Raw genomic sequence first — 16,543 nt, forward strand, 5'->3', positions numbered from 1 at the left:
TCGACAGTTTCGGGAGGAGAAATGATTCTAAATGCCCGCGACCTGTCCAGTGGACATGTCTCACTTTCGTCTTAACCGTCATAACGTTTCAACACGAGGAGATCCATTATTGAATTTTGATTTTATTTCAGGCTTAAAAGGGGATGGCATGTGCCCCGGAGGACGTCATACAACCGACTTTAGATCTTTGATGTTTTGATTCAATACTTGTTAGCCTAGCTAATGAAAGACATTAATAAATAAATAAGTATTTTTTTATTAATTTGTTGATGGCTCGCAACTAAACGATTTGACCGATAATTTTGGGCTTGGAGCAGTGTAAAGTTTTTGGGATGACATGATATGGGTTCTTCATATACCTTTTCAGTTTTTTTTATAATGATGGGGATAATGATGATGATGATGATAGTAGTAGTAGTAGTAATAATAATAGCATTATAATAATGGCAATGTCATTATTAAAAAGTTAACAATAACATTTGGAAAGAAAGATTAAGAATGAAAAAAAAACAGAGTAGAAAACATGGGAGCTCGTCCTCCGTTGTCTTATGTGTATAAGAATTGCTCAAACATCTTGACATGGATTAACGAGTACAGGAGTGGTAGGTGGGCAAGGGTGTGAGTGTGTGTATGTATGTTTGATTGAGGGTGTATACATTACCTTAGTATTACTCAATATCCTCCCCCCTGTATTCGTCGCCCTTTCTCCCTGTTCTCTCCCTCTTGCTATTTTAAGTTTCCCCTTACATTCACACCCATACACACACCTTCAAACACACGCACGCGCACAACCCACAAAATACACATACACACACATCATCCCACACACCCTTACATGCATACATACATGGGGAGCAGGAGGAAAAAAGAAAACAATACCAGTATGCATACATACATACTACTACTAATAATGATTATAATCATGATTATGTTCCATTTGTAAAGCGCTGCTACTATAATTGCATATTATGTACTCTACTTTGCTTGATACTTGGTATCATATTGTTACCCCGGCTGTAGATGAGCCGCCGTATAGGCGCTACAGCAATCCGGGTACCCATTCACCTTACCTGGGTCGAGTGCAGCACAAGTTTTGTAAATTTCTTGCTAAAGGAAAACAAGCCATGGCTGGGATTCGAACCCACGTCCCACTGATCGAAAGACGAGAGTCGTAACCACTAGATCACGACGCCCATTATGTTATATATATGTGTTTCATTTCCAATTTTTCGCGGTGTCTAACAGTCTCAAAAAACCTTTGCCATTTGTCTCATTTTTTTTTACCACTCCCTCATTTTCTCTATCCAGCTAGTGGTGCACGAGCTCAAGTCGCCGGCATTCGACCCGATGTTCTACCAGTGTGTCGACTACGGCTTCAGGGACAAGTATTTCAAACTTTGGTGGCTTTACCATATCTTCGTCACTCTCATGATGTACGTGGTTCCCTTGGCAACCATATTCGCTTGTTATTCGGCAATCGTCTGCAAGATATGCAGGAGAACCAATGGTTGTAAGTTTTTGATATATTTCTAATCTAGAAAAAAAATATGTTCTTAGTATTCAGTCGATATGGATCTAGTATTACATACTTGTTTCGTTTCATTTTTCATCTTTTGACTAAACAGATAAAAAATACAATGAAAAAAAATCATAGTTATTACGATCGCCGTCATAACTTTTCAAAGATATAATTATCACTAACGTTATCACTGTCAATGTTATATTATCATTATTATTGTAAGCATTACTTATATTACTTTGACTGCCATCATCATACTCATCATTGCCATCATAATCACCATTACCATCGTCACCATCATCATGATCATTATCATCATCATCATATACAAGCGAACAATTCACGTGTATGCCCTACATGGAGAAGTTGTACACACACGCTCATCGGGAGTAGACCAATTCGATAGATGAGACTACTGCACAAAGTGTAGTCTTTGTCGATTTTTGTTTCGTATTTCTGTTTCTATATAAGGGCGATTCCATGCTAAGAAATCAGCCATTTTCGCAACATTTTTCAACCTATTTTCCAAACAAACGAAGAACTTAATTTTTTTGTGGTAATAAAAGAGTATACTACTGGGTAGACATATGAAAAATTGACAGCCAACAAAAATATGCCGTCCATGGGTGAATTAGAGGTGAAAAATGTTGCGTGTCGTACGGGACATTTCTGAGTCCCGCACGACACACAGTATTTTCGCCCTTAATTCAGCAATGATCAAGTATTTTTTGTTGGTAATCAGTTTTTCACATGACTACCGACTATAACTTTATTAATGACCAAAAATAATTTTTCATTGCTCAAGCAATCAGCTAAGAGACTAGAAACTCTGGATTAAATATCCCGTACAACACGTATGGAATCGCCCATAATCTGTACATTCTCTTAGATGATACATGTATATATTAGTTTTCAAAAACATATCTCCACTTTCCCCCGAGGGGAGGTTTGATTTTGTTGACCCCATAATAATCAGAATAGAACTGCAAATAACTGTATTAATGTCACATCGGTGGAACCAGCTAAGCTCGCTGTTCCTTCAAAATGCAAGCTTCGTCTTTCCATAGCCTCGGGCCTTTTCGGCTACCGATAGTGATACAATAGGATTACAACATACTGTAATGTACGAAATATGCAGCACATCACATAATGCATGTTTGTCATAGTCAATCATGTGCGATACACAACATCCTTTTCTTGATTATGGTATCGGATTCCCCAGGATAACCAACGATAAAATTGCTCTCAAGAAAGTCGATGCATCTTGCACTAAGAAAATGAAGCAAGATCCAAAGAATGTTGACTCTTTTTTGGTGCAATCCTTAGGTGTAAAATTCTTCCCGCGCAAATGACGATCTCAAGAGTGCAACACTATATAGGTGACTCCTTTTATGAATTACCTGTCATGCGGGTCTATCATGTACAGTATATACCTCCTCGGGTGGCTGTTCCAGTTCGTTCTAATCAGGCTACGTATCTAATCCCATCAGGAATATTTAACGGAGTCGTTTACACGCCAGCCAAAAATTCGGAGGAAACTAATTTGACATGGTTAGGGGGTTAGTGCCAACTTATAAATCGAATGGAATACACCTCCACGTTCTCGGCGGGCTAAAACGAAGCCAATGCCCGAGGATTCCACAGAGGAAGTGGTGATTTAGGAACGAGCTTTACTGGTTGCTGACAAGGAGGCAATGGTTCTTGTCATCCTCGATTATAAAGAGACATGGACTGTTTATCCATTCAGACAGGAAAATACCTCACTCTATATGATAGTACGTGTCGACACCGTGTACTATTTTCACAATCACCTTGTACTTTTCATAAAGTTTACTTTGAGCCAAGAGGCAGTTGCGTTTTGCTCCGGTTCAAATGTGAAGAAAAGGTACTAGAACTTGGAACATTAGATCTTCTTATAGTTTCCATTTAACTGTGGAGTAAACTTCAAACTAACGTTGTTCGGCACATATCTTGTTTAGAATGCCACAAGCAATAACTACAAAAGTTACGATGGCTCTATTCAGCATTCCATTGAATATTCATATCGCAGTGTTTTAAGCGCCCATCAAATGTTATTTGACCATTCATTGCAAACTAAAAGGAGACCGCAGTTCTCAGATTAACCCACTCGGATATTACGGATGTTACTTCCTTTCTTATTTCCTCCTTTTGGGTTTCCTTTCTCCAATTCACATTTTGATTACTATACAGTGCGTATCAAAAAAAAGTTTACACTTAGAAAAAGTCCTGTAAAATTTTATATTTGTAATATCCTGAAGACTTTATCACATTTTAACGTTGGTGATGATTTGCGCAGAGCTTTGAAAAAATTTATGCGAATAAAAGAAGCCCTTAGTCATGAAGAGCACATTGAATTAAGCTAGTAAAATTGATTTAAAGATATCTTTACCTTTTTTAACTTGTTTTCTTGCCCAAAACACTTCGAAGAGTGCATTGCGCCCCACCCCAGTCCCCAACACACCGAGGCCATTGTGACGATATTTCACTGTAAAAACTGCGGTGTTAAAACTGACACCAATTGGTGTTAATAGAGGACCACACCCTGAGGTGTTAAAATTACACCCTCTTGTTTGTCCGTCGATGCGACGAGGACCATCAAATCATCCTGGGGTTTGATCATTAGCTTGATGGGTCCGCAGATGGCTAGTCAGGCCAATCTGTGCCCTAAATAGTCTCTGGCAGTGTGGACAGGGAATATTGGCTGCTGCTACAGGGTTGGCAGTCCTTGCCTTCCTGGCCTGCCTGCGGGCTACGGCCACTATGGTCCTATTGGCCTCACATGTTACAGCACCCTTATGTACAGCTGTTCGCCATGCTCCTCTGTCTTGGGCTTTCTGTTCCCATGTGTCATGGTTGATGTTAAAAGACTTAAGTGATTCTTTTAGTGTGTCTTTAAATCGCTTCTTTGGGCCTCCATGAAAGCGTCTTCCTTCCTGGAGCTCGCCAAACAGAAGTTTCTTTGGCAGACGTTCGTCCGGCATACGAGCTACATGTCCTGCCCACCGGAGCTGAGACTGCATCAGGACGGTGTAAATGCTGGGCAGGTTGGCACGAGTGAGGACCTCAGTGTCTGGTATCCTGTCTTGCCACTTGATGCCTAGAAGTTTTCTCAGACAGGTGGTGTGGAAATGGTTCAACTTCCTGGCATGGCGCCGATATACTGTCCATGTTTCACAGCCGTACAACAATGTGGTAAGAACCATGGCCCTGTACACCTTGATCTTGGTTGTTGCTGAGATTCCTCTCCTGTTCCAAACGTTCTTGTAAAGTCTGCCGAAGGCAGCGCTTGCCTTAGCAAGTCTGACATTGACTTCATCGTCAATGACAACGTTTCTTGAGAGTGTGCTGCCGAGGTATGTGAACTTGTCCACCACATTTAGACGTTGTCCGCTTATTGTGATGTTGGGTTCAACGTAAGGCTTTCCTGGAGCTGGTTGATGTAATACTTCAGTCTTCTTTGTGCTGATGATAAGGCCGAAGTTGTTGCAGGCCTCAGAGAACTTGTCAACACTATGTTGCATGTCAACCTCTGTGGAAGCATTGAGGGCACAATCATCAGCAAACAGGAAGTCATTGATAGTGTCAGTTGAGACTTTGGTTTTTGCTTTAAGCCTCCTAAGGTTGAAGACAGAGCCATCAGTCCTGTACCTAATGCCAATGCCCATGTTTGTGTTGCTGAAGGCATCAGTCAGCATGGCTGAGAACATGAGACTGAACAAGGTGGGAGCAAGGACACAGCCTTGTTTCACTCCGTTGGAGACATGGAATGAGTCAGAGGTCTCGCCGTTGTCCTGAACTCTTGCCAGCATGCCATCATGAAGCTGTCGTACGATGGCGATGAACTTTTTTGGGCAACCATACTTCGCCATGATTCTCCAAAGACCCTCTCTGCTAACAGTGTCGAAAGCCTTGGTAAGATCGACGTAGGTGGAGTAGAGGTCAGCATTCTGTTCCTGACACTTCTCTTGTAGCTGTCTAGCAGCAAACACCATGTCAACAGTGCCACGTGCTTTCCGGAAGCCACATTGGCTTTCAGGTAGGAGGCCTTGTTCAAGGTGTAAGGTGAGGCGATTGAGTAGGACTCTAGCAAGGATCTTGCCTGCGATGGACAACAGAGATATTCCACGATGATTGTCACAAGCTTGGCGATTTCCTTTGCGTTTGTATAGATGTATGATGGAGGCATCTTTGAAGTCCTGAGGCACTGTCTCATGTTGCCAAATTTGTTGAAACAACTGGTGGAGTTTCTTAGACAGGGCCATACCACCTTCTTTGTAGATTTCAGCTGGAATGGAGTCCAAACCCGGAGCTTTGCCACTAGATAATGAATGGATTGCTTTCTGAGTCTCATCCAAGGTTGGTATGGCATCCATTGTCTCATCGACCGGGACCTGAGGTAGCCTGTCAATGGCTTCGTTGTTTACAACTGAAGGCATGTTCAGTACACCGTTGAAGTGCTCTGCCCATCTTTCTAGAATTTTCTCTTTGTCTGTGATTATAGTAGACCCATCAGCACTGAGGAGGGGAGACGATGATCCTGCGGTAGAGGGACCATAGACTTCCTTCAGGCCATCATAGAAGTTTTTCATGTCATTTCTGTCTGCAAAGCCCTGGATCTCATCCGCTCTGCTACTCAACCAGGAATCCTGCATTTGGCGCAACTTTGCCTGAAGATTGCTCCGCACACTCCTTCGTGTATCTTTCTTAGCTAATGACGTTGGGTCATCAAGATAAGACTTATAGACCCGACGCTTTTCCTCTAGCAACTGCTTGATCTCAGTACAGTTTTCATCAAACCAGTCCTTGTGTTTCCTGGTGCATGGCCCAAGACACTCCATGGCTGTGTTATGCAATGTGTCACGAAGTGCAGCCCATGCATTCTCGACATCCTGGCCTTCCAATGAAGTGGACTGTAAGCGTTGTTCCAGGGTGTCGGAAAAGGACTGTTTGAAGTTGTCGATTTTCAGTTTGTTGATGTCCAGACGCTTTGGCGCTTTCATGCCTTGTGGTCGTCTCTTGGGCTGAACATGGAGATTGAATTTGGAGACGACAAGGCGGTGATCTGTCCAACACTCTGCGCCACACATAGACTTAGTGACACGTACATCTTGTCTGTCCCTCTTTCTTACTATGATATAATCAATGAGATGCCAGTGTTTTGAGCGTGGATGCATCCATGAAGTCCTGTTTCGGGTAGGGAGGTTGAACACTGTATTCGTAATCAAAAGGCCATGCTCTGCACAGGTCTGAAGGAGTAGCAGACCATTGCTGTTGCAGTTTCCGACCCCATGCTTCCCGATCACACCTTCCCAGGAGACGCTGTCATGGCCAACTCTCGCATTGAAATCACCAAGGATAGTGAGTTTGTCAGCATGGGGAACAGCTGTGATGACACTGTTCAAGTCTTCATAAAACTTGTCCTTGGTCTCATCAGGGTTTGTCATGGTAGGGGCATATGCGCTAATGATGGTAATGAATTTTCTTTCCCCACAAAGGGGGAGTCTAACTGTCATAAGGCGATCATTAAAACCCTTTGGAGGACCAGCTAATTTGCCAACCAGTGCTGTCTTCATCGCAAAGCCAACTCCAGACTCACGTTTCTCTCCAGGTCCACGTCCACTCCAAAAGAATGTATAACCTGCACCTCTTTCACATAGTTCTCCCTCACCTGCCAGCCTGGTTTCGCTTAGAGCAGCGATGTCAATGTTGTATCTTCCAAGTTCACTCGCAATTAGTGCTGTGCGTCTTTGGGGTCTCTCTGAGACATCTCTGTCGAGAAGAGTGCGAATGTTCCAAGACGCAAAGTTAAGATGTGTTGTCTTTGTTTTCTTCTTTCCTTGTTTTCGACCGCAATAGTAGGGCCCCCACCAGACGCGGTATTCTGGTTAGGGTTAGGTGGAGCAGGCAATGTTTGGGACACCTTTTCCAGTCCTCTCCTCATGCCATGGAGGTGAGCAGTGCGTTCCTAAAGATCCTAGAGATTAAACATAACACCAAAGAGTGTAAATGTAACAACAAAATATGTTATAATAACACCTATAGGTGTAAAACTAACTGTTAGTTTTACTGGTGTTACACCACCAATTTAACACCGGTGTAAAATAACTGGTGTGGTCCTCTATGTACACCGGTTAACACCACAGTTTTTGCTGTGTTGCTTTACACTGAGCTATGATTTACATGAAGTGGGTTAGGCTTGATTTTCATTTTTTTAATCGTTGTCATGCTTGGGAAAAGTGTGGGGAAACAAAGTATTAAATGAAAAATAAAATGTAACCCCACTTTTAATGATAAAAACTTAGTAAAAAAATGCTGGATATGTCTGATATAAACTTTTGTTCAGATTCAGTTATTTTCCTCAGATCCAGCTGGCACAAAAAGGGTAAAGGTTGTACTTACTAAGTGTTGAAATTTCAATTTGGGTGGCAAATTTGTTACAAAATGCTTGAATGTATCCGTTTCATTTCTTTTGACTAAAAGTGCAAGGGAATTGTATGAGAAATGTTTCGCAGGGTAAGTTTGATTTCGCCCTTTCCCCTTGACACAGCGTGAAAACAAGCATTTCTGCGCAAACAGAATTCTGCGAGCTTTACAAAAATGGACAGTGCTCACTCAAGTGTAACATTCTGTCGAAAATTGTACTTTCATTGGATAGATGAGACCCAAACCCAAGATTATATGTGAAAAAAATACCCACATGCTGTATATTTTTAAATTCCCAGGGCTTTTTCAAAGTGTAAACTTTTTTTATACGAACTGTAGAGGGCGTCCTCCTAACCCACCCCACTAGACTTTGCTACACCCTATGAAATCTTAAGTAATTTCTTGGGATATTGTAAACTTGTCATTTCCGAAATAACACCGAAACTGTCTCCAGTGAAAGTATACAATCAAGGATTTCAGTATCCCACTATTATTACAAATTGCATTTGCCAAATCATTAGATGTTGTATGATAGGTTTTATAACCCTCGAGAAGTATTCATAATATTCTGTGGCGATGAAATCTATTACTATTATGCCTTTTGAGACGAAAAATTGGTTGGATAAACTACGAGCAGGAGATTAAATATTATAATGTTTGTCGCCATGGTAATTTTGCAAGGTGTAAGATTCACTGCATGTTTGACCCCCCCCCCCCTCTCTCTCTCTCTTTTATTTGCCTCATAACATAATATATTTATACTCTCGTTCCAATCAATATGGTCATTCTTTTCTTTCTCTTCTTCTTTCTTTCTTTCTTTCTTTCTTTCGGGCACAATGTAAATAAAATGAAGGTTGATAACGCATATAAGGGCTACCTAGCTTCCCCTCTTCCAGAAAAAGTTACTAGTAGAATCATTTCAGTAAAAAACCCTCCTCCTAGTGATACATTTGTGGTGTTATATACTCTGTGTCTTACCCAAGTCTACACAGCTTGATAAAGCACAGTTAATATTTTCAGATATTAAAGTATTTTTTTCATTTAATGATCATTTTGATGCCATAAAAACATTTTTAGGATCACATACACACTTCTTAGGCATGTGAGAAGCATATTAACACATAACACAAAGTTTATAAAACTACACATTGTTTAGTTCAATTTGTCTTTTTCACAGATATGTTTTAAGTAGCCAAAATTTGGTATCAAGGTGACGTCATGTCGGTTTTGAATTATATTCAGTCGATTATACGCCCAAAATTACCCATAACAACATGTTAAAAAGAAAATGTAACACGGAATATAATGTTGGCGCACTTTCAACTCATTCTGGTCCACTTTCGATTTGTCACGGTAAACAAGGTAAACAACGGTTGAAGGAATAATGTGACCGTTCTAGACCGTACCTCTGCCGTAATACAACGGCACATATCCGTAATGTACACCATAAAAAATTATACAACGCTGTTAACTATATGAACCTTACATTAATTGTTTAAACAGTTTAAACAAGTGTTTAAATCTTGAGCAAACAAAGTTTTAATTTTCAATATCTAATCTTCAATAAATTAAACATGATTGTTTAAACGGTTAAACAAATAATGTAAGGCTCATATAGTAAACAGCGTTATATACAATCTTAAACAGCACATTTATTGTGTAGAATCTTGGAAATTTTAACAGGCCGAACACGTTCAAGATAGTGATTCAATCGTTGGTGAATACTACAGGAGGACATTTAATTTAGTGTCACACTATTGGCAATGGTTACCATGGTTGTAGTCGGCTAATGTCCCTTTTAAAAATCTTATTGAACCATAATATTGAGACGGCTTTTGTTCGGTATAATCAAGTGTCATCTACGGTCGTATTGCGGCACAATAAAGGTGAAAATTTTTCAAGAAAGTCACTTGACTGCTTTTTAGACATTTTCGTTCTCATTTGAGAACACTTTTAGGTCAAAAAGTTGTAACAGCATTGATTTTACTAATGAACGAATGGCCTGTCCGTGCTCTGTTATCGTACTTTGAATATAAAAAGGGACTCTTGAATTAAAGGGGGGAAAAGCAAACTTGCATATCCCTGTGATAAAATGAAAAACGTATAAACCTGGAAAGTTGGACAAAGACAGGAGGAATATAACAAGTATTTGTTTGAAATCTTAACTCGGCATTCCATGTTTCAACGGCCTTTTCACACATCATCATGAATCATCATTGTGATGATGATTGCGATTCGTCTTTCGAATCATAGGACCTTTCACACTCTCACTTAAAAACTGTGTGGTTTCACACGTGCTAAACATTCGTCATTAGCCTTGTTTTTCACTGGAATCATCATTTAAACTACAATTTCTTTCAACGTGTGAAAGGACGGAAGAATCATCGATCTATAAAGCCTCATTCAAAACTGCATGACATGTCGATAAAAAATGAAATTACGCTTGAAAGGTTAGAATGGCTAACAGCTGGATGATGAATTTTCGATCTGTCTCGGAGAAACACAAAACTATTATACCAATCAAGCTGACAAATTGCTGGACTATAAAAAAAATAGATGGCAGTGACTCTATCATTTAATTTAGCCGCGTTTCCCCTCGCCCAAGGCGGGATAAGAGATGGGCAACGTGGACGATAATTCTGTCTGATACCATTCCTCTCTCAACAAACGTTAACTAGGTTGGCCGTATTTACAGAGCCTAAATGCTTCATTACGGACTGGCTGCAAGCAATGGTTCTCTGTTGCAGCATAATTACGTTTTATTACCAGAAGAGTGTCGTAAGAGATGCGCATATCAATCGCCATATCCAATACGAATCCGCTGCGTTGTGATAATAATAATAAAAAAACGGAAACAATGAATATCAGTACCTCTACCCCGTCTCCTTCTTTTCGCTACATTTACTAAATTAGATGTCAATACGTTTGTTATGTATCACAACAAGAGACCTTATCTTTACTACATTAACATGAACATTGCAAAGACCCCCAGTTCCATTAGTGTAGCATCGCGAGAATTCTCCCAAGATTCCTCCCATCTCTCGCGCAAACAAAGGTCGACAAAAAGTGGATGTGGGTTAATAATATTTTATCCCTTTCGGTGGTTCTCATCGGGGCAATCAATATGATAACGCATTATGACAGATTCGTCTAAAATAAAACCCTGGAAATGAAGAAGTTAAATCAAGACATGATTGATTGCATTTAAAAGAGTCCAAATTAACCTGGGGCTATGCTTGGTTTCTTTGATTGCACGTTCCCCAGCGCACTACCATGACTACGTCAGGCTGGCGGAAATTGAGAGAACGCCCGACACTCCATCACCTTTTCTTTCTATTTTCAGAATGTCTTGATGTCATCCTTTAAAGATATGATATTGTATTCACCTTATTATTTTATCTATTCGCAGAGGGTTATAAGTGAAATCTAGCGGAAACATGGCAAAATAAAGATCAGTATTTCCATATAATTGACAGGTTTATGTTTCGAGACGGTGGTGCTGAAGCTGCCGCTTAGGTCATTTTTTTTTCTAAAAAAGCTAATAATGTTTCATTTTTGTATTTATTCATTCCCTTCTTGGTGCCTCATCGTCTCATAGGCCTAAACTAAGTAAAACAAACATTAAGGAACTGTTTGGTAAAAAAAAAATCAGGAGATTCGTATAATACTTGAATATTAGTTTGAAATATGCGATGGAAAAGCAGTTTAATAACTACAGTGGTTACCCTGGGTAAATAAAACCTTACTTTAACACGTTTAATGTTTCAACATCGCCCGTTGCATACTGTCTGTGTTTTCTTTCATATTTTGACAATGATAAATTTACCTTCTTTTCATTTGCAAGACGATTTAGGACTTCAAAATCGACTATTTTTTTATCCTCTTAAATGTTGAATCAAAGATCTTTCAAGAAACGCTCTAGGCGTGGTTAAGTTGTTCGAGTAGTAAAATCCATGTATACCTGTCTTGCGTCAGACGTACAGCGTGTTCTATTGATTTATGCTTACTGGACAATACTCCTGTGTGAGGAAAAAAAATTTACACCTCACAAATCTCCAATTTAAGGAAAAAGAATATGTATTTCTTTCTTTTAATCTTTATTGTTCAAAAAATGAATTACAGTACAAATCAAACAAATCAACAAGCTATTTACATGATTAAAGGGAGCAGCACTTACGTACATTAAGGTATATACTTGTCAAGACAGATGCATAAAACAAATTAGATATCAAATCTCCACTTTTTAAAATGTACAGGTAATTTACCATTTTTCTTCGCCAAAACATATTCAAAAGAATATGTAATTGACGTAATATCATTTTATGGCTGGAAAGAGTATTTTCTCCCAAACAATTTGATACCATATTTACATGGTACGTCTTTACGTTTTTATATTCAGTTGGCATTGTTTACAGTGATTTAAATTTTGATTTGCGCCGAACTGACATGACCGCAATGAATGGATCAAGGTGACAATGATGTCATAATCATACATTACTTAGTAAACATAATGTTTGCAAATCCATTTTAATGAAATTAACTTGGGAATCGATATTAAAGAGTGTAAACTATTGAAAATGTGTTATGAATTTGATTTTAATGCAACCCTTGTGATGGCGCCTTCGGCATCATGTCTTTCAGTATTGGCGACCTCATCATCACATACTTTTAAAATTCTTTTTCAGTATTATGTACATATAATTTTAGTGGCAATGGAATTGAATGATTGAACGAAAAACATTTCCATGTGGAGCTATAATGTGGACTATTGGTTCTAGGTCGTGGGTTGGTTCGAATTCAAGCCATTGAAATAAATTGATCTTTAACGTGTTGCACGCAACCAAGGTGAGGCGAGACGTGAAAGTAAAAGGTCAGCGAGCGACGCGGTCAAAAATTTTGCGCGCCAGATTCATCGTGAAAATGTCGAGGGGGGGGGGGAGCTGAATCAGCCCCCAGTCTCATTAGGGTTAAGTCCAAGAAATATTGTGCGCTGTCAAATAGGCCATTAAACAATCGGCGTCTGACAAAACAATCCTTATCAGTTTGTATGATAAGTTATGTTTTCCTATATCATTTTTATAAATTGTGACTCTTTTTTTATTTTTATTCCTTCACTGTCTCATCTTGTTTTAATATTTTTACAACTGGAACCTTCATTATCCTTCCTAATGTGTTTCTTTCATTACATTACTATTCAAGTTATCTTATAAGAGGCGATTATGAAGAATTTCTTGGTAATTCTTAGTTTAAGCATGGACCTATTACTCGTAATAGGTCCATGGTTTAAGGCATATTTAATTAATTTTCTCCGATTTTTTTTTATTGTTACATGAAATCAATTATTAGCGATTCTAGGACTAATATGCATTTACGTAACTGAACCGTGTATAATCGGGCATCGCAGAGTTGGGTTCAAAAGTCGCATAAGACTCCGCCGCTAATTTCCCTTGCAATGTGGGCCAATTAAAAACATTTTTAAAACAAAAGATTGTAAACGATAAGTTTTAGTCCGCGGGGCTGAAAATGCTATGAGTTAACTTCAGTGTGATGTTGTTGTTGTTATGATGTTCTTAAGCAACCCAACACACCTGCCTATCTCAAAGCCGACCTTCCTAAAAGTCTGAATATGGATGTGATATAATGATTACAAGGAGAATTATACACACAACATTCGTGAATAAATATCGATTGCTGTATTGATAGACATTCACACAGATTCCTGTGTTCAAGGTCATAATGATACATTCAAACTAACGAAACCGATCAGTAACGCCATTAGCTTCGATCGGTCTCGGGCCTTTTTACATGTATGTTGGTATGCCTGGTATATATATGGCGTTGTTTATTTGTGATGGTGATAGTTGCTAGGTGGCATAATGTTTATCTTTTTCTATCTCATTTTATTCATCCTTCCGAATCCTAATTCGATTTTGCTATCTAGCCTCTATTCCCTGTTTCCATCATCAAACAGGTGGATTCATCCGTAACATAAACAAATAGGCTGACATAATTTACAAACATAATTATATATAAGCCATTTTTTTACTTCCCTATAAGAAATGTATTTAATGAATAATTCATCAGCATTTGTTTTTCTTCTTCTGATTTTTATTTGTTTATTTCTTCATGCAGTATTGAGCTGGAGTAAGAAACCTAGGAAGACCACGCTACGCATGGCGGGAAATGACGGCATACCTCGTGCACGTATGCGCGCATTTCGTCTCACCGCCGCCATCGTCGGAGGTTTCGTCATCTGCTGGTCACCTTACTACATCGTCTCGACGTGGTACCACGTCGACCACGGCTGGCAAGACGAGTCCGACGCACCGGATCCTCCTTGGCTGTTCGATGTCCTCATCGCCCTCGGGTACCTAAACACGTGCGTCGACCCCGTCCTCTATGGCATCTTCACCACCAAGCTAGCCCGTGACGTCAGACACTGCTGGCGCTCTCCCAAGCCGGTCGCTAGAGGGAGGCAGAGGTTGACGAGTCGACGGTCGACCTCATCTTCGAACAACAATCCAATGACGGCGGGGTCCTCGGTTCGACTTGGAATGACTACGGTTAATGTGGTCAGTGAGGAGAGGCAGGCAGTGCACTTTAACATTCCAGACGAATATGAGGAGAGAACGGTTATGTCTTAAAAGGGGATTGGGGTACTTGGTTTTGCCCGGTCCATTTTATGGAAGACAAAAAGTGATTTGGTTTACGTAGGATATCTGTTTTACTTCCTGAATCAGAGTGCCCCGATCTTGTTTGAAGAAATAGGAAATGAACTGAAAGTTGTCGCCATTCTTTTTTGCAGCGCGACCAACCAAATTTAGGAGATCAATTTTAAAGTCCTTGAAAGCTTTCCATGAAAGAAGTAGTCAGATATATTCGTAGGCTCTAAAATTTTTGAAGTTAATTGGCTGCTGCCAAATTCGTGAGCGAAAAATCATCGACAAGATGCTCCACAAAACACTCCCAATGTCGATAGTTTGCAAATGTGGAAGGAAATGGGCAGGGCATCTGCTTCACTGATCTATTTTTATGTTATAAATAGTGCAGTGTAAGTACTCAACGTGTAGTAGACAACATAATTGTACGCAGTGAATCATTAATAGTGGGAATGAATGGTGCTGTACCGCATTCACAACAATCATTTCGTATAGGCCTATGCCTGTTTTTTTATTTGATGATTTTTTTTCATTTCATCACCATAACCACTGACCACAAACACAACCGATATTATTTGAGAGAGTTCTGTTTTGCGAGGTCCCCTTTTAGCGTTTTACTGTAAAGTTATTTAAATCCAAATCACTCACGTGAAAACTGGTCTTGCTAATACATTTTGTTAGGTTATTTGGATTGGAAAAGTTATTTCACGATATCCTTTGTGAGTAAACTATGAGGAAACTTTCATGTAATGCCCACTGATCTGAATATTCAGTATAATACCCCAGAGTACATGTAGGGTATATCGACGTAGATGGCGCCAGAGTTCATGGCAATACAGATGATGTTAACTGATGCAAACGCTGGTTCTTATTCAATTCCTTGGGTTCTCATCATTTAATGACATTTATCAATTTTATATTATTTAGTTCGAATGGAAAAGTGCGACTATTGTGTCTGACATTCATTTTCAAATGACAGAATCTTCTACTTCCTCATTTTCCTTCTTCTGGTTTATTCTTTTGGGTTTTTACTTGTTCTTATCTTTCATTCATCATCTTCTTTCATTTTTTTCCCTTTCTTTATTCCTTCCTTCCTTTACTTCTTTCTTTATTCGTTTATTTTTCTTCTTGTTCTCGTCCTTCTCTTCATTCTTCTTCTTCTACTTCTCCTCGTCCTCGTTGCATTTATTTGCATTTGAGGGAACTAAGGACATGACTTACTATCCACTATCACTTACATGTACTCCCGCAGGCACTACCATGACTGTTAACATATTAATTTTCATCATCGTTAATTCATCCATACCGGCCATGGTTGTTCGATATAGGGTAGGAGAGAAATGGCTTAATACTTTAACTTCCGCATTTCATTTGCAAATCTTCAGCAAAATAAAACCAAGATACGCTCCGTTATTTGTCACATATGCGAACAATAAAAAGAAACCGTCTTCGTGGAAAATTTTGTTGTTTTCGTCGTAATCCTTGCCTTTCTGTTGATCAAAACAAAATATAAGTATTCCCTTACAACCGACCCCCCCCCCCCCCATCCTCGCCTTTTCTTAATACCAAGCTCTAAAAAAATCCGGCCCTGATGTCTAAAAGAAATAACTAAAAAAATCCCTACTAAAACGAACGGGCTTTGAAGCTCCTTCCTTAGACCAAGACGACAGTTTACTATACGCGTCAACCCGACAGATGGCGTGAATGCAAACTCCTACGAGGTGACTGAAATCAAGACATTATTGAAAATCTGTTTTACCCAAAGGGGAAGGGGGCAGGGACCTGCAGATACTCCAGTCAGCTTGATTCGCATGCATGGCGATTTCATGAGATTTTTCAGTCGCCTCAAGGGGGAGGGGGGGGGGGGGGGGGTGAGCAACCCTGTCTTATAGGCTGCTGTACAAATTTCCAAAATTCGGAG

At 39.6% G+C, this 16,543-nt stretch overlaps 1 protein-coding gene across 1 annotated transcript; it reads left to right on the forward strand.

The window, feature by feature from the left end:
- The first annotated feature begins 1,209 nt into the window (after positions 1–1,209).
- LOC121415788 (gonadotropin-releasing hormone II receptor-like) lies at positions 1,210–15,000 on the forward strand. Its single transcript, XM_041609116.1, has 2 exons — positions 1,210–1,510; positions 14,096–15,000. The coding sequence occupies exons 1-2, from the start codon at positions 1,348–1,350 to the stop codon at positions 14,605–14,607; spliced, it is 675 nt and encodes a 224-aa protein (XP_041465050.1). The 5' UTR covers positions 1,210–1,347; the 3' UTR covers positions 14,608–15,000.
- Positions 15,001–16,543: the final 1,543 nt, after the last annotated feature.

This window comes from Lytechinus variegatus, chromosome 5, assembly GCF_018143015.1.
Source record: "Lytechinus variegatus isolate NC3 chromosome 5, Lvar_3.0, whole genome shotgun sequence".
NCBI lineage: Eukaryota > Metazoa > Echinodermata > Echinoidea > Temnopleuroida > Toxopneustidae > Lytechinus > Lytechinus variegatus.